Source organism: Rousettus aegyptiacus, unplaced genomic scaffold (assembly GCF_014176215.1).
Source record: "Rousettus aegyptiacus isolate mRouAeg1 unplaced genomic scaffold, mRouAeg1.p scaffold_m13_p_3, whole genome shotgun sequence".
Lineage (NCBI taxonomy): Eukaryota > Metazoa > Chordata > Mammalia > Chiroptera > Pteropodidae > Rousettus > Rousettus aegyptiacus.
The window spans coordinates 2,109,959-2,128,297 of NW_023416306.1; the positions used below are offsets into that span (position 1 = coordinate 2,109,959).

Below are 18,339 nucleotides of genomic sequence, written 5' to 3' on the forward strand. Positions count from 1 at the left end.
CGGGGAGGGAGAGCCGCCCGCGGGTCTCTGTGTCGTTCTCTCCACGGTCCACAGGCTGGAGCGCGAAGGAGGCTCGGCCCGGGGTCTGGCCCGGCCGGCATCCCCACCCATCCTGTTTGTCAGTATGAACTTCCTTCTTTTCCAAAAATGTTTTTAGGGGAGAGTCACCTGCCATGACGTTACCTGTTTCCAATCTCCCGACTCAGTGGCATTTAGCACGTCCACAGTGTCACGCAGCCTCCAACTCTGTCTGCGTCCCAAACATGTTCATCACCCCGAAAAGAGACCCCCGCGCTCCTTCTTCCAGCCCCTGGCGGCCGCCGGCCCGGGCTCTGTCCCTCAGCGTTCCTAACTCCGGTTATTTCACATGGACGGAGGCGCGCACGTTGTGGCCTCACGGCTGCCTCTCGCTCGGCACGATGTCTTTGAGGTTTGTCGTGCTGTAGCGTGTGCCAGCACGAGTGGTGTCCCCCTGTGTGGGCGGACCGTGGGAGGACCACGTTTGTCTACCGCCTGTCGGCTGAGGGCCACCTGGGTGGGTCCCCCCTCTCAGCTGCTGCGCACGGCGCTGCCGTGGGCACGGTGTGGGAGACCCGTTCACACTTCCCTTGGGTGCGCACAGAGGATCGGAATTGCTGGGTCGCGGGGGTGCGCCTATGTTTAATAATTTCGAGGAACCCCCCAAACTGCCTTCCTGAACTTCCTTCTTTTCGATAACACATCTCAAGCCCCAGCAACTGACCGACGGACACTCCGCAGACTTCAAGATGTGGGTGCTGATGTGATTCCCGTTTGAAAGACAAGGACACTGAGGCTCCCGGAGGTCAGGTGACGTGTGACAGGTGCAGCCAGGATTCGGCCCCTTGGACCCAGCTTCCGAACCTGTCTGCCCCTGGGGCCCCAGACGACCTCCGCCCTCTCCCGGGAGCCCTCGGAGGGGCTGCCCCGTCTGGAGCGCTCTGGCCTGTCGCCTAGGTGCAGGGCTCAGCCTCGCTTTCGGTTTTCCGGAGGTGAGCTCCTTTCAGGCTGTGACCTTGTGTCCCCGTTCTTTGTGAGTCTCCCTGGACCACGCACACAGTGGGTGCTTTGTAAATCACCAGGTTGCGACTCTTAATGGGCTGTATGAGTTTCGGGCTGCTCCCAGGACGCAGCTGTGGCCCGGATAGGCTCGAACGTCTCCGCAGGCACCGGAGGCGCACAGCACGGGCCGCGGGGGCAGCCAGGGTCCTGAGCCTCCCTCCGACTGAAAGGAAGAGCGCGCGTGTGGACAAGAGGACGCCGCCGGGCGAGACTGCGTCTCTCGCTTCTTTGGGAAAAATGGATCATTATTTTCCTTCCCTCTCCTTGCCCCTCCCCCGCGGCAGAGCAGATGTTAACTTTCCAATAAACAGAGGGAAAAAATAGATGAGAGACATTTAGCAAACTCTAGCCGTGCAGGCCAGAGTTATCACTCTGATTTCAACTGGGACTATAAAATTTTATGAGCTATTAAATTGTCCTAAAGCTCCTTTGACGCACCGACTCGAGTGTCTGAGATGACCCATTAAGGAAAAGTGGGTTGCATCAGGAGAACTTTGCCACTTGCTTTGAATTGTGTTCAATCAATAAAACTTTTAACTAGCCGTGCTGCTCGGGGCAGACTGCATGGGTCCCGCCGTGGACCGGCCGGCCGGTGGGCTTGGACGTGTCCTCGAGCATGGCCACAGCTGGACAGCAGGGCTCTCACCTCCAGCTGGGGCAGGTCACCTCCAAGCCTTCCAGAAGGTTCTGCTTCCTGCCTGGGGTTCCACGGTCGTGAGCTGGATCGAGCTGGGAGGTGGGGCATCGAGATGGGCAAGGCACGGAAGTGCCCGCCGAGGCCTCGGAGGGGAGCCCCGCGGGCAATGCCTGGGCCTGAGCATGGGGGCCTGGAGCCCCCCGAAGGGGGAGTGGGCTGCCGGCCAGGCAGCCTTGCAGGGGTGAGTGTGGCGAGGGCCGGGCTGGTTGTCCCGGGAAGCAGGGGGGAGGGAGCCCTTTGACCAGGAGGCTTGTGTCACGCACATGCCCCGGCGGCTAGCTCTCGAGGTAGTAAAGTCACACCAGGCGGGGTGGCTGTGCCCCGGCTTCGCTCTGGGACGCTGAGCCCCCGGATGGGGTACGTGTCGCCAGGAAGGTGGATGTGGGACTGGGGGACGTGTCCTGTTCTGGGGCCTGGTAGCCCAGCCAGAGGACTGTGGGCAAAGGGCCGTCGCTGCCCAGGCCCTCGGAGGAGTGTATCTTCAGAAGAGGGCGGGGAGGCAGGGGGACCCACGGCCCGCCCCGGGGCTGTGTGCTCTGCTGGTCCGCTGCCCGCGGGGCTGAGTGACCCTGGCCTGGCGGGTCCGAGAGGTCCAAGGCCGGAGGTGCTGCCCTGCTGGGCAGAGGGGCGATGGGTGGGCCAAAGCCTGGATTGAGGAGGACGGACGCTGAGGGGAGTGGATCTCAGGGCTCCCGGCCGTGGTCCTGGCCGCGCCCCTTTACCTCCTCGGGCCCCCGCTTTTCCCCTGGAGCGTGGGGTGACAGCGTCTGCTTCATGGCGAGGTCCAGAAGGTGACTTGGCCTCACCGGGTGCTTTAAAGTGCTCAGCAGATGACCGTGAGAGGAACGGGGCCAGCCTCGCCTCGCCCAGGGAGGAGACCGTGGGCACCCCCACTCTGCGTGTGACAGGGAGGGCGAGGCCAGCGTGCCCGGGGCGGGCCGCGAGTGTGGCCTCCGGGCGTCCCGCTGAGCTTGCGGGCGCTGCCAGAGGCCAGAGAGGCTCTGCTGGGGCAGGTCTGAGAGCCGGTCCAGCGACAGGGTGTCTGTCCCTCAGGGCCGGGGGCGATGAGCACAGGTGCGGGAGCCCCGCGGGGTTGCCGGCCGTGGGAGGCGCTGGCAGGTGCTTTGTCTTCCCCGTGTGCCGGGGGCTGGGCAGCGACAGCCATCTGTACTGAGGCCCTGTTCCTGGGCCTCTGGCCTGGGAGCCCAGGACGCCCGGCCTTTCCTCCCGTGCCGCAGCCGCGTCCTCAAGCCTCAGACCCTCGGGCCGCCGGGAGGCAGGGAGGCCCAGCCCCAGCAGTGTCTGGAGGGCCGCCCGCGGAGTCTGAGGCCCTCGCCGCAGACCCGCCGGGAGGCTCCTGCTGGCCGCGCTCTGCCGGCAGCTTGGCCGCCCGGTGTCTGGCTTGGCGCAGACATGTTTCCTGTCACAGTTCATGTGGCCGACGCTGGTCTCGGGGGCCTCTGGAGCCTGTGTCCGTCTCGATGGGGCTCCCCGCAACCCTCGGCACTGTGGTCGGGGAGAGGGCCCCCCAGGCCTGCAGCCCCCGCCACACTGGTGCCTCCGGCCTGGGAGAGGCGCCGGGTCAGAGGCTTCCCGGGGCGGCGCGGGCGGGAAGGGGCTGCAGCGGTCTGGATTTTGGGGGTGGCGTCAGGCGCAGAGCGGGGCAGGAAAGCCGGGCCTGCCTTTCGGGAGTATGCATGCCAGACGCCAATTAGCGCGGTATGTGGCCGTGTGTGGCCTCCCCGCCCGCCTGGCGATAGGGCCGCGGGTCCGCTGCTGCGGGGCTCCCCCTGTGGGGCCCCGGTCCGATTCCTGCAGTCCCACGACCCGCGGATACTTTGGGGGTCAGAGGGCTCTCAGCCCCCCTCTCTCGGCTGGGCCTGGGAAGAGGGGGGTCTGACCCAGCCCTGCTGCCCGTTTCTGAGGCGCTGGTCAAGTCGTGTCCCACTGTGGGCCTGAGAGGGAGGGGACGGGGGCTTCGAGGACGCAGGGCGAGGCGGGCGGCACTTCCTTCCCGGTCCTGGAGCTCCGCCCTCGGCCGCACGGGTGACGGAGACGTCCGGGGGGGCCCCACGTAAACAGCAACGTGTTTCTAGGAAAAGTTCGCCCACCCAGCAACCTACTTTCCAGCGATTTCCACTCTCGTATGAATCAGCCCTGCAGCTCGGACACAGAGCGGGGAGGGGCGGGGCCTGGGCACGGGCCATCCTGACTGAGGGGAGTGGGCAGACTGGGAGGTGCCTCGTGTGGGAAGAAGCCAGACATCCCAGGGCCCAGGAGGCGGAGGTGTGAGCTGAGTTGGGAAAGGGAAGGAAGCTCTGGGAGGATTGGGAGGAGGAGCTTGTGAGTGGGTCAGGCTCCATCCTGGGGCGACGGGGAGCCTCGGAGGCTCTTTGCCAGGGGCCGGTGGGCTCGCACCTGTATTTAGGGGGTTGCCTCTGGCAGGGAGTGTGCGAGGGGCTGGACTGGGGCGAGAAGGAGGCGGGCCCCCGAGCTCGGGGGAGAGGACCAGCAGCAGCGCGTGGGTGGGGGGGCTGGCCCTGCGCCCCGGGGAGCGCTCGCTGCCCTGTCACCCACTTGGTGGCCCTGCGCCGGGAGCCACAGCCAGCCTCCGCGCCGCCTCCGTGGGGGCGGGGAGAGGGGGCATGTTCAGCTGGCCCAGGGCTTCCAGAAGCTGTTCCCCGGGGTGCCGGCTTTGGGGGGATCTGCGGGGTGAAGAGGTCTGGGGACCCCGGTTCCCCTCAAACCGTCTCTTTCCTTTAACCAGCGTCACCCGACCACCCGCCGGCCTGTGCCTGTTCCTCAAACTCACAGCACCCCGAAGCCCCCGCTGTCGGGCCCCTGGGAGACCCCGTGGGCAGCGCCCCCCGGTGCCTGCCCACAGCTCGTGGGGCAGAGCGTGAAGGGAAGGCCCCGGAGCTGCGGGCGGCGGGGCCTCCGCATCCCCTCCCGGGGCCTGGAGGGGTCACCAGCGTCTGGAAGGCCACGGAGGCCCGGTCAGGGGACGGGTGTGCGGCCGCCTTGCACACGCACACCTAGCCCGACCCTCACGGCGCCCAGAGGTCAGGGCTGCGAGGCCGCGGAGCGGGGACGCCGAGGCGCAGACACGTGGCCCCCCCGCCCACGGCCGCCAGTGTCCCGAGGGCCCCCCGTGCCCCCGGCCCTCCTCCAGACCGCACGGCACCCCGCGGAGCGCGGGGCCCCACCCGCTGCACCCACGCACGTGCCCGTCTGGGGACACCCAGGCCCGGCGTGGAGGGGGCGCGTGGGGCGGCAGCCGTCACGCTGGGGTCACACTCACGCCCGAGCCTGGCGCAGGCCTCGGGCTCCCCACCCGTTTGCTGAGGGACCCACCCGGCCATTCGGCTCTGGGGAGCAGGAGCAGGCCCTGGGGTCAGGCCCTGTCCCTTTACTGACTATGTGACCTTGACCCGCTAGGTGACCTTTGGCGACCGCTCCAGGGTGACAAGGAAGTGGGGCCAGGCATGGAGGTGGCCTGCCCCGCCTCCAGCCCGGGGCTGCGGCCTTCAGGGCAGGGGTGGTCCCCGCCGTGCAGATGCTGGGGCTCGGGGACGGAGCCCCCAGTCTGTGAGGAGAAGGTGGCCGCGGCCCAGAGATTGGACCCCTGTCTTGGCCATGTCACCCCTCTGCCCCCTGCGCCTTCTCCTCCCCACCCCCGTGGCTGGGACGATGCTAAGTGCCTTTGTCACTTTCCTGGGGAGGGAGGCCTCGCAAACTTCAGCAGCTGTCCTGGGGCCAGGGCCAGCGCTGGGCCCCCAAGGACGCGTCCGGGACACTGACTCCATCATGCAGGCGCCCCAGGGCTGAGGACCTGGGCAGCTCAGGGCCGGGGGCCCGGGCAGCTCGGGGGCAGGGGCCCGGGCGGCTCAGGGCTGGGGGCCGGGGCGGCTCAGGGCCGAGGACCCGGGTGGCTCAGGGCATGTCACCCCCATTCCCACCCCCTGGCCTCCTGTGTGCTCTCCTGGCCGGGGCTCCTGGCCCAGAAACCTGGCATCTCCCCTCCCCCCGGGCACTTTGTTAAGCAGACGCATGGCCTGCGGTCTCTGAGTGGTTCTGGCTCACGGGCAGCGAGCTCAGCCCCGCCGGGAACCTCTCCAGCCGCAGGGAGCCCAAAGGGTGGACGGCCTGGCAGCCCGGGCATTGGCCGCTGACCGCTGCCCCTCGCGCCCGTGGCTCGTCCCTGCCGCCCATTTCCCAGATGGGCCTCCTGGCTGGGATGTCCCCTGCTGCAGCCAGGCGGGGAGGACGCTCCGCTGGCTCCCAGGGCCGCCCTGCGGGGTGGGCAGGAACTCAGGGCCTCGGCCGTCCCGAGCTGCTTGGCTTCCAGCAGCACTGAGGACAGAGCCGCTCCCGGCTCTGAGCCCTGGGGAGGAGCGGGCAGTGGGGGGCCCTGCCACGGGCACCCGCCCAACCTCTCGGGCCAGGAGGGGAGGCGCCGAGGGGCCAGGCACACGGGGGACGCCCCGCGACCCCGGAGGGACGGCCGTTCTCTGAGTTTCAGGTTTCTCTTGGCTCACAGCTTCGGTGGCCCCCGCGGTGGGCGTCAGGCGGGCGCCACGTGCTCGCTGCTGTCCTGACCCGTGGCCGGCCTGTCCCGCCTTGGCACGGGGCCCCCACCCCCTTCCTCCAGGCCTCCTGCTGCCTCTCCTCCTGGAAGTCTTCCCTGCCCTCCCCGTTCACCAGGCCAGGCCCCAGGCCAGCCGTGTGCGTCCCACGCCTTGGCACCTGCCGACCGCCCAGGTGTGTGCCTGCCCCTGGGGGAGGCGGCCGGGGCAGTGTGCCCTCCGGCACGCAGCCCTGAGTCAGGCAGACTGAGCGTTGGGGAGCAGTGGGGGGCTGGCTGGTGGCGACTCCAGGGGGAGGCCGACAACCACGCCCCAGTGGGAGGACCGGGCCCGGGCCTGCCGGGGACGCCGGGGTGGGCGGAGGGGGGCACGTGCTTCTCTGCCGCAGGCGCCTCGCCCAGTGCCCGGGCTGCGGTCCACCCTTCGCACGGGCCTGGCGGGGAGCCGCGTCGGCCCATTCTGCCGGTGAGGCGTGAGCCACGGAGGCTTGAACACGTGCCCCCGGGCGGCAGAGCGGGAGCGGCTGAGCTGGCCCTGGAACCCGGTCCCTGTCGTGACGTCCAGGCTCTGCCGTCGGCACCCCGGGGAGGCCACACCGCCCCCAGCACCCGGGGGAGCTCCTGTGCCCTCAGCGCCATCGCTGCTGCGTGAAGACTCTGCGTGGGCAAAGACGAGGTCCGGGGGAGCCCGCCTGCTGTCCGGCTCGCCTCGGCCCCCAGCGTCCTGCAGACAGCTCGCCGTGGGAGGCCAGGTCTCCACGCTCCGTCGGCACCAATTAGCTGCCCGGGGAGCAGGCTCTGCTGCCTCGCAAGGGGGCACTCATCCCGGGCCCCCACCCCCGGCCGGGTCCCGAGGGAGGACCGGGAGCCGCCGTGCCCCCACACGCGTGTGCCCAGGCACACGCACAGGCTCAGGGGCACAGCAGGACACGGGCGCTTCCACACACCCGTGTTCGCAGCGGAGGCGTGTGCGCACACGCACGGCACACACGCAGCCCCGGCCGGAGCGTGGGCGCCCGCGCGGAGACCCGTCTGTCACCACGAGGCCACACCGGAGCCCCCGCCCCCTCCGCGCCTGGCAGCTGGGCCCGGCTCTGCCATTCCCGCGTTTCTTTCACGGCCCTTTCAGGCGGCAGAGGCTTTCACAACACTTCCGGCTTGTTTACCGAGCGGTGCGAGAACACTTTGTCTCGGCTCCAGCCCAGCCTTCCAGAAGGATCGGGAGCATGCCCGTCTCTGCACTGGGCCGGCCGAGCTCGGCGCCAGCAGCAGCCCCAGCTTCTTAAAGGGCCAGCTGGGCTCGCCCTTAGAGCAGGGCGCTGGGGGCCTGGACAGAGGCCAGCCGGCCAGCCTCTTGCCGCCCCCTGCCCCGTGGCTGCTGGTCCCCCAACACGGGGGGTCCCCGCGGAAATGAAGCGTGCAAAGGCTGGAGACTGGAAAGCGCCCATGGGACTCGGAGGAGCCCGCCCGTCCTGGCAGACCACTGGGTGTGGCGCTGGGAGAATGGGCCCCAGCGTATCACGATTATCTCGTAACCCAAACTGGGGCGAGCCTCGCCGGCCGTCCAGGCACCCCGCCCCCACTCGGCTGCTCCCAGGGGCGCGGTCGGAGTGACAGAGGGAGCGAGACTTTCTTTGCAGTTCCCATCTTTCTAAGGGCCAGGCCTCGGAACAGGGTCCCCGCGAGGCCGCCCTTGGCTGCCCACCCCCTCACGTGAGCCCCCCACCTTCCCCAGCGCCAGCACAGGGCCCGCCCCACAGAGGGCTGTGGGGGAGAAGCTGGAGGCCAGGGGCGCGGCCGCTTAAGCGCGGGCGTCAGGGGCCCTGGCTTGAGCAGAGCCCTCCCGTGGACAGCCCCGGCCACCTGCGCCTTGCAGAAGGGCCTTCGTCTTGCTCCTCTCGCACAGCCTCTCCCCGGAGCTCCCCTCCCCCGGCTGGTGCTGGGGCCCCAGACCCCGCTCCGGCTTGCATCGACCACCTTTCGACACCCAGCACCCTAACCAGCAAGCTGCCGAGCGACCCCCACGCCTTCCCCCTCACCCCGTCTCTCTTGGACCGGCTCCCCCAGGTCCTGCCGCCTCCTGAGCTCGAGGCCCGTGTGGACAGCAGCTGTACTGGTGGCTGCAGCTCCACAGCACGAGACTCTAAGGAAACGAAGGCCAAGTCCACCTTCCCCTCCCCGCCCCAGGTCTCAGGAGGTTTGCCGGAGACGCACACACACCCAAGGAAAGTAGGAGAATGGGAGGGGGAGCAGCAAAGCCAACCCCAAGCGCAGGATTGCGGGGGGGGAAAGCCAGGAGAGTGACCACGGAGTTGTGCAGTGCCGAGTCTCCTGGTGGCCAGAGCAAAAAGGGGAACGTGACCAAAGAGAAGTGAGGAGCCTTTCGTGACATTGTTTCTCGGAGGGGCCTTACGTCCAGGCCTGGAGGGGACGGTGGTCTGAGGACGAAGCCACCCACATCCCTCCTGCTGAGCGCTCCAGATGTGGGTGTTTGCTTCGCAGCGGGGGGAAGGGGCCTGGGACGAGCCTCGGACAAGGCGCCAGGGCAGTGGTGGAGGGTGGGGGTGGGGCGCACGTCTGCGGCAGATGGTGCTCGGGCCCCCGACTCCTCGGAGCCTGGGCGCACCTGGAGCCGGCTTGGGGACAAGGGACCCTGAGTGTGTGAGCAGATTTTGTGGTTTGGGCCACCCCACAGGATGTCGGCTCTCTGGGGCCTGGAGCAGACTGGCCCCTGGGCCCCAATGTGACCCGGGTTCACTGGGAGGCCTCAGACCCTGCCCACCGCCCGCTCAGTAAGTCGTGCCTGGGGAACAGGTGCCACCTGGCCGGGCTGCCTCCCTCCACCCCCGGCCACCACTGCCGCCTCCGCCTGGCGCCCCTCTGCGGGTGGGGGGGGCTTGCCTCTTACACGAGGTGCCAGCCAGGCTCGACGGGGCCTGTCCTAGCTGCCTTCGGCCCACAGCGTGACACCAAGGACCAAAGGCCCAGACACCAGATGCGGCTGCAACCGGCTCCTGGAAGCAGGGCGGGCCCACAGCCCCACCCCCTCCCCCTCTGCGCGTCGCCCCCACCCCGGGCAGCTGGCAGGCGGCTCTGCCCGCTGGAGACCCCCCGCCCCCGGGGGACGGGTCCTGGCAGGACAGGCTCACGGACGCCACCGTTGCTGGGACAAGAGGCTGCACCCTGCCCTGGCCCCCAGGTGCCAGCTCCTCCTCCTGGGGCGGTCCCCCCCGCCCCCCCTCTGCCCGCCTCTGCCCCCCGGGCGCCTCTCCTCCTGCCAAGGGGAGGGAGCATGTCATCTGTCATCACGCGGGGAGAGGAAGCGGCGGCCGCTGTGCTGGGCAGCTGCGGGACGGCCCCGGAGGCAGCCGCCCGGGGCGGCGTCTGGACTGGGCCAAGCCCCTCGCCCCGCAGCTGCAGCCGGCCGTACCCGTGGGCACAGAAGGCCCCGGGGCAGAGGCGAGGGTCTGCTTGTCCCTCTGAGCCGGCCCGCGCGGGGCACATGCGGGCAGCCTTCCCGCTGTCTTGGCGCCTCCCGGCTGAGTGCTTGTCCTGGGAGCGGGCGGCGGTCCTGCCCAGCTGAGGGGCCGCCACGCCACGCACCTGGACCCCGGCGAGGGCGGCGGCGTGCGAGGCAGGCGGCCACCCCGGCGAAGCCCGCGGGCCTGTCGGAGGGGCCCGTGCGGGCCGGGCGAGTGACTGTGCCCCTCAACTTGGTTCCTTCGCTGGGCGTGGGAACGGCGCTGTCAAATGCTTACGGCAGGCAGCACCTGACAACGGCTGGGGCTCCGAGGGCGAAGCCGAAGGCCCCCCTGCACGGCGGAGCAGGCGGAGGAGCAGTCAGCTCCCGGGAGAGGCCGCCCCTCCCCGCCCCCCAGCCAGGGGCCGTGTCCAGGGCCCACCCACGGGGGGCAGAGGCTGCTGCGACAGGCTCCGTCCCCGGCCACAGGGCAGGCGCCTCCTGGGGCAGCGCCGCGTCTGGGCCGGGCCACCCCCGCCTGGCACTGCTTGGTGTCCCCCGTCACGCCCGGTGGCACAGACGCTGTCCCCTGAGCCTTCTCCAGAGCAGGGCTCTGGCTCCAGGGGGGCCAGTGGGCTCCTTTGGGGCCTGGAGAAAAAGGGAAGACAGGGGCCCTCCTGCCGCCCCCCACCCACTGCCCCTCGAGGAGGCCTCGGCCCCCACCCCAGGAGCCCCCTTTAAAGCAAGGCCGGCCCTGCGCACGGACATGGACTTCAGTCCCTCCGGCCCGGCCGGCCCCACAAACTTGCAGCTGGACACCAGAGGGACGTGCGTTGGGGGAGGGGTCCCCGCTTTCAGTCTGACACCCCTCACCCTTCTTAGCTCTGCCCGGTTGTTGGGAGCTGCGCCCTTGGTCTCTCAAGCCCTCAGGCTGTGAGAACCAAACCCATGATAAACAAGTCTTTCCGAGAAGCTGGCTGACCACCAAAGGTGCTGATAGTCTCCTGCTCTCCCCCCCACCTCGTACTTCCCCCTGTCCTTACCGCTCCTCACACCACCAGCTGAAGACCAATCATATTGCAACAGGTACCCTTTGCCTGCCCCCCTTTGTTCTTGCCGTATAAATATGTTTGTTATCCAAAAATATAATTTGAGGCTTGATCAGAACACTGTCTTGCCTCCACTCTTTTCTCTCGTCCGTGTCACCCCTCTTTAGGTTGGGTTCTCCTCGGTTCTCCCACCAAATAACCGGTCCCGCTGGCGGGACACCCGGTGACACCCCAGCTCCTAGGGGGTCCCTGGCCTCTGGCTGCGCCTCCTGCCGCCCCTCGCTACACAGCAGCCAGAGAGATGTTTCTAGAACACTCATCTGCGCGTGTCCTGCAGGAACTGCCTGTACCTCGGTCCCTCGGTGTGGCCCGCCCACCGGCTGGCATCCCCTTCCGCCCGGCACACCGCGCACTGTCCTCCGTGTCCGGCCATCTCCCGAGGACGCCCACCCCTGACGGAGGGGCCCGCCCCCCAATCCCGCGCCCGCGACCACTCCCCGCCCCCAGGGTTTGAGGGGGTCCCTGCGGGGGTCATGACCCCTGCCACGTGCCCCTGATCCTTCGCTCCGCTCACCGTGGGTGGCCGGGGCTCACGCCTCCGCCTGGGTGCCCAGGTGCCCGGCGGGACATGTGTGTCCTACAGGGGCTCTGCACGCAGCCTGAGCCGGAAACAGGGCCCGGGGTCAGGAGGCCTCGGGCCAGAGGTCGGAGGGCGCTCTGGGCTCGACGTTTTCCCCGAACCCCTGCAACGCGGGCCCTTCGCTCCCTCTCTGGCTTCAGCCCCTCGGGGCGCGTGGCGGAGACGGGGTGCGGGCTCCTCGGGGCGCGGGGCGGAGACGGGGTGCGGGCTCCTCGGGGCGCGTGGCGGAGACGGGGTGCGGGCTCCTCGGGGCGCGGGGCGGAGACGGGGTGCAGGCCGAGGGACAGCGTGCTGGTGTCGACACACGCGAGTGAGCACGGCCAACGCCTCCCTGAGCCCCGACCCCGTCTCCGGGGGCCCCGGGACCTCAGAAACCCTTCCGGTGCCCCCTGTCCCCCAACAATGGCCAGAGCGAGGGGCGCAGGTGACTGAGGCTCGCGTTCTCGCCCAGCTTTGAGAGGTGGGGGCTACTACCCCCGTCACAGGTCACAGATGAGGGGCGGGGCCCCCGGCCCTGCGGTCCCGTGGCCGTGCCCCTCCACGGAGGGCATCTCGGGGCCCCGGGGCGTGCGGGGCGCTCGGCGGCCACGCCCAGGCCGGGCGGGAGCCCGTCTTCCCTGCGTCCGAGTTCTCAAGGGCCTTTTCACAGGCCCCGTCGTGTCCTACAGCGGTGTCCTGGCGAGGACGCTCCGGGAGAGCCCGGGTGACCACTCTGGGGCTGGAACTTTCCTCCCTGAGGCCTCTCCTCCTCCCCCGTCCCCATGGGGAACCGGGGAGCCGGGGCCTGGGCTGGGGGCAGGGGTGTGCCCAGTGCCCGGAGGGACGGGGGCTGTGGACGGGGGCTGGCCAGCCCTGCGGGCGCTTCCTGCCTCCATTCCTTGGCTGCATACCGCCCTGGACCTGCCCACCCCCGGGTTCTTCCCTAGTTCCCCCCCGCTGGGGCAGTCCTCCCCCGCCTGCCCTCCCCCTCCTCCCTCTCGCCCACTCGCCGGGTGCTCTGGAAGCCCCCCGCCCCCTCCTGCAGCCTGCACGCGGCCGCCGGACCAGTGGCCCCACGGCTGGGGGGTGGCGAGTCTCCCCGCTGGCCTTGAGCTCGCCTGCCCCGCCGGTGCCGGTGGTGTGAGGGTGGGGCGCCCAGAAGGCTTGCGAGTGCCCAATCTCTGCAATGCCAACAGCGGCAGCTCCAAAGCACTCGGTGTCTAAGTCGCCAGGTCGCTGTGATGGAGCAAAAGCGTGTTCACGGCGAGTCAATGGGCGTCGGAGCTCTGAGTAGCCAGCCTGCTGCAGAGGCCCGGCGGCCTTGACCCTCCTCGCGGGGCGCACTCGCCCGCGCCTCTGCGTGGCCCGCCTGTGTGGCCGCGGGGGCTGCTCCACTGACAGGCAGGTACACCGAGGCCCCGGGCGGACGCGCAGGAGAGCGGGCGCGGGCTGCGGCCGCCCGGACCGGGCTGGGGGCTGTGGGCGGCCGGGGCAGCCTCTGCGGGCGCACGCCCTCCCGTCCCCGTTCCGGCCAGCAGACCGCTGAGTCCCCGGCCACGTGGGGCCCTTTCTGTCCCCGGGGAAGGTGGGGGTGTTTTGTCCCGAACACGCCCCCCCGAGTCTTCATGCCGGGTGTCGGGATGGCGGTGGGTGTCCTCCGCCTGTCTCCAATTTACCCACAGGAAGCCATCGGCAGGACACTGCCCGCCCCACGGGCTCCGTAAGCCTTTTATCTGATAAACAGGAAGCTGTGGATTCTGCCAGAAGAAAACCGAGGTGGGCCGAGGGTGTCCCCCTCGAGGCTGACCTCCGGGTTAGATGCCGGGCCCCGGGGCCTGGATTTCCAGGCCCCGTTGGTCGGCTGGGAGCAGGGAGGTTTGGGAGCGGCCTAGGGCCCCTCGCGGCCAGTGGCAGAGGCGGGTTTGTCCTCCATGGGCGGCCACGGCCCTTCCTGGTCTCTCTCTGACCCAGGCTCCCTGACTGGCCGTGACAGTGAGACCCTCTCTGGACCGTGGGGCCGGGAGGGAAATGTCTGGAGTGGGCCTCAGACCCGGAGCGGCAACCTTCTTCGTGGTGGGTGGCGGGCGGCAGCGAGGGCTGCAGGGTGACCTCGGGGCCCCCCGATGGGGCAGCAGCCGCCTCCCCGCTAACGTCCGCCCTCTCCGCTGGCCCAGGCTGGCACGCGGCGGCTTCGGGCCACGCCCTGAGCCGGGCTCGGCCATCAGACCACAGGAAGACAGGAAGTGCCGGGTCCCCCACACTCCTGCCTCGCGCGGGGGCCCTTTCCTCCTGCCGCAGGGTGGAGGGCCCAGGGGTCACTGCAAGCTTGGCTCTGGGCCAGATAAACGGGGGTAACTTGCGAGCCGCGTTCTCTGTCTGTGCCTCAGTTTCCCCTGAGCTGCACCCCAGGGCTGGGAGGGGGCTTGGGAGAGACGAAGGCACTCGCGTCCCTCCCAGCACGAGCGTCCACCCTGGCAGCCCACCTCTCAGACGAAGGCTCTGCAAACAAAGTCCCCAGTCTGCTCACTCCAACCCTGGCCCTTCGGCCCGGCCCTGGGCGAAGCCGTGCCGCCCCGCAGTCGGCGCCGCTCCGGCCAACCCCCGAGGTGCAGACGGCACCCACACCGCCCCTGCGAGGGGGAGCTAAACCTAACGCGTCTCAGTGAGCGTCGAAGCCGCGGAAGGCTCGGGGTGCGTGAGCAGACGCTGAGGGGGTCCGTCCAGCCCCCGCCCTCCACGCCCACCTCTGTGCTCGCTGGGCTCGGTGTGGGGTTGGGGGGACAAGCGGGTTTTGGAAGCGAGTGCCGGGCTTGCTCTTTCGTCCTTCACCTGCATTCTCGAATTCCCACACCCTGGCCTGGCGAGGCGGGAGCTGCGGTCCCCGTCCTACAGGGGTGAATGTCGTGGTGCGGGCGGTGCTGGCGGCGGGGCGTGGGGCCTCGCTTCCCCGCGCCTCCGAGTCAGAGGTGGTTAGCGGGCGCCGACCGAGTGCGAGCGAGGCTGGGACCAGCTCCTCTCCGCGGCAGCGAGTGTGTGACCCAACCGAGAATACTCTTTCCGCACTGTTCGAATTTCCAAAGAAGCGGGGACCGGCCCAATCGTCCAGGATCCCAGGCTCGCAGAATGGATCGAGAAACTTCGCACAGTCAGCACCACGTCCACGAGCTGTGAACTCGCTTCCACGTGGCTTGGCAACCTCGGGGCCAAGAGGAGCCAGGCAGGAGCCGACGGGGTCCTCACGACCCCGTTTACAGAGGGTCCCGACGCACGAGGGTTTGGCTTTACGGTGGGGTGACGGTGACGTGCATTCAGTAGAAACCGAGCTTCCAATCTCGAACTTTGTGCTTTCCTCTGGCGATCGCTGCCCGACACGATGCTCTCTCGTGGAGCGGGCAGGGCGCGGGCACAGGCGCGGCTCCCCGTCGTTTGGGGCCACCGAGGCCAGCGGCCGATGCTCCCGGCACGTGCACGGCCAGCGTTTCTTGGGTGTTGAGTTCCGGGCGCCTTTAGGGCGGCCTGGGCCCTGCCAGGTGCTAGCTTAGGTGCGTTAAGTGCGCTGGGCTTACGGGGAGCTGACCTAAGCTGTGGCTTTAGACGTGAGGACAGTGGGTACCGGCCAGGGGGCAGGTGGTGACCGGAGGGGCGCGGGGGGGATTTGGGGCTGGTCGTGTGGTGTCAGTCTGGTTTTGGGAGAACCCGTCCAGCTGTGCGCTTTGGGGGTGCGCTGCTCTGCTCGGTAAGTGACGCTGGGTGGTTGGTGGTCAGGCACCCGTGCGGCCCGCCACCCGGCCCTCTCGGGCCCCTGGGTCACCTGCCGCTCTGCCACTCGGCCGCCCCTTCTGGTCCTGCAGCAGGGACCTGGCTGGGCCTAAGGCACGTGTTCTGGCTCCCGGTCGAGGGTTTCCCGGCCTGAGTCCGTGATGATGGCGATGCTGGTGGGCACGGCTCCTCACCGCCAGTTCTGGTCTGCACTCTGCTCCCCCTAAATTCACGTGCCGAAGCCCCGGGTGAACCCCAGTGTGACTGCATTTGGAGAGAGGGCCGTTAGGGAGGTGATTAATGGGAAGGGGGGCCTCCTGGCCTGATAGGACCGGTGTCCCCGTGAGAAAGGGAAGAGCCACCGGGCCGCACAGAGGACGGCCGGCAGGCCAAGACACAGCCGCCGAGGGGCAGCGTCGGAGGAGCTGTTTCCCTTCTGGGGTTGGGGGCGGGCTGGGCCCCCTGCTCCCGCCTGGCCTGGGCGGGCAGGCCTCCCTCCTGGGCAGAGGGCCGTGGGTACCAGCTGGGCCTTGGAGACCAGAGGTGCTGGGCGTGAATCTCCACGTCACGCGGCGGCCTCGGTGCTCAGCCTCCCGAAGCTTCATTGTTCCCTGTGGTCACGTGGGTCGGCGGCCGAGGGCCCGAAGGGAGGCCTTGCCCCCGGGTAGCACTGAGCACAGGGACAGGCTGCACCCAGTCCCCAGCCCGGTGCAACCCGTCCTGGGGTGGGCAGGGCGGCACTGTGGTGTGGAGAGCAAGGTCTGGGCCGGTACCCGCTTCCACACGGGGTGGGGAAGGGCAGTCCTGCAATTTGCCCATTTTGGGGGACCGAGCAAAAACGGTCCCGAGGACATCTTTGAGGCCCAGGGCGGCCATTCCTGCCTCTGTTTCTGACACTGTCGCTTTTCGGTCAGACTGAGCAGTTACAGCCAGGGGGCCAGGGTACTGGGCCCCAGCTTGGGGGCGCTGTCCACAGACCTTCCCGGGCTGGGGTCCTGCCGGCCCATGGGGACTGCCGTCGGCCCCTCGCTGATGCCCAGCCCATTGGGGCTTCCTGCTTTCCCGCGCCAGCCCCTCGCTGGCCCCGACTCCAGGAGTGCCCTGTGCACCCTGACCCTTGGCCCCTGGCCCCGGTCCCATGAACCTCACCGCGGCTTCCCTCCCTGAAGGTTGCTGGGAAGGTTCTGGATTTTCGGTTTAAGAACCGCAGGGCTCCGGGCTCCCCATCCTCCCGCCGCTAACGAACTGATCGGCGTCTCGGCCCTGGGGGAGCATGGCACAGCTCGTCTTTGTGCACAGGGCGGAAGCGATGTCTCTGCGTTTGATCACAATCCGAGCGCGGAACACGCCTCTTCGGCGGGCGCGCCGTGCCTCGTGCGTAATCACTCCTCCGCCGTCTCCCCGTCAGCCCCTTACGAGGCCTCTGTGTGCTGTGAGCAACTAATTTATAGGCTGGTAACGGGCTAAAACAATATTTAAAGTCATTTTGCCCAATGTAGCTCTTAAGGCGGGATCGAGATAATAATTACTTAAAGACCTGTTTTGTCACCGCGGAGCGTTACCCGGTCACCCGGTCGGTTGTTCCGCCCACGGTCCCGAGCTGGCGGCGGGCCGGCTCCTCACCCCCCGCCCCCCGGCCTCCTCCACTCATTATCGGGTGTGCCAGGCCCCCAGCCACCCAATTTGGTGGCGAGGACCCTAGAGAACGCACGGGTCCCCGGCCGGCAGTGGGGAGCCCGAGGAGGACGGACGCCGGCCCCGCTGGCTCGTAACCCGAGTCGGGTCACTCCGGGGGTGAGGACTCCGAGGCCCGGGGTGCGGCAGGCCTGGGTCCTGCTGCTGGCCCTCGGTCTGGGGGGGCGGGGGGCGGGGAGAGGTGCATCCCACAGAATACGGAGAGGTGGGCCCGGAGGGCGAGCCTCTGCCCAGGCAGGTGACTCTACTTTTATGGCTCGGCGTAGTGTGGGTCAGGCTAGGAAGGAGTCCCTACAGGTAACGCAGAATGAGACCCAGGCATTCATTCCTGCCCCGTCAGTGGGCGCCAGGCAGGGCTGTGGTGGGTGGGAGCCGGAGCGAGGCCTCAGCTGACCCCGGGGATTCAAGAGAAAGGCGGGGGGGGGGTGGGGTGGGGGGATAGGGGGCTGGGTGGGCCGGGAGGCCTTCGGTGGGCGAGAGCTCAGCAGAGGGCTCAGGAGGCCAGGCTCATTGTGCAGGGCCTGTTGGTCTCAGGCTGTCCTGGGGTGGGGAGGGGGCGCAGTGGGGGACAGAGAAAAAGCAGGCCAGCGACGTGGCGTTTTAGGACTTGAGTTCCATGGACGTGGATCTGCCGAGCCTGACGTAAGCTCCGTGTGGAGGGCAGAGCGGGGGACACGTTCCTGTCACCGAGTCCCGCCCTGGTCCCCACTCTCGGCATTGTCCCCGGTCCTGACTTCCCCGTGGGGTGACTGTGCGGCCCGGCCTGGTGGGGGGGCCAGCCTCCACAGACTGCGGGCGGGCCGTGTGCATGCGTCTTCCGCAAAGAGCCTCACAAAAGGGGCCCCGACTGGAAATCAATCCTTTAAAGCTGAAATCGATAACGATAACTAATATTAATACTGATTATCTTCCCTTTATTGCACTTTGCAGCCGGGTACAAATTGTTTGTAAGGATTAGCAGATGTGGCTCTGCGATGCGGCAGGCCGTGGGGTGGGGCCCCCCCGGGAACACAGGGCCCCTGCGGCCCCCTGGGTCTTTGTCTGAGCTCTGGTCCCCACGTGGCTGGGTTCGTCCACCATGTACTTGGACAGGTGACCTCAGCAGCTTCGGTGGGCGCCGTGAAGGGAGGCAGGTTGGGGCGCTCAGGTTGGAGTTGGGCGCTCAGGTTGGGGTTGAGGCTCTCTGGTCGGGGTTGGGGTGCTCCGGTCGGGGTTGGGCCTCTCTGGTCGGGGTTGGGGAGCTCCGGTCGGGGTTGGGGCGCTCCGGTTGGGGTTGGGGTGCTCCGGTCAGGGATGGGGCTCTCTGGTCGGGGTTGGGGTGCTCCGGTCGGGGTTGGGGCGCTCCGGTCGGGGATGGGGAGCTCAGGTTGGGGTTGGAGAGCTCTGGTCGGGGTT

The 18,339-nt window shown here is 68.7% G+C and overlaps 1 protein-coding gene across 1 annotated transcript; it reads right to left on the reverse strand.

The window, feature by feature from the left end:
• Nucleotides 1-2,073: 2,073 nt before the first annotated feature.
• On the reverse strand, nucleotides 2,074-4,720 carry LOC118614976 (vegetative cell wall protein gp1-like). Its single transcript, XM_036238531.1, has 3 exons — nucleotides 4,590-4,720; nucleotides 4,355-4,482; nucleotides 2,074-2,423 (listed from the first exon to the last, which is right to left on the reverse strand). The coding sequence occupies exons 1-3, from the start codon at nucleotides 4,718-4,720 to the stop codon at nucleotides 2,074-2,076; spliced, it is 609 nt and encodes a 202-aa protein (XP_036094424.1).
• Nucleotides 4,721-18,339: the final 13,619 nt, after the last annotated feature.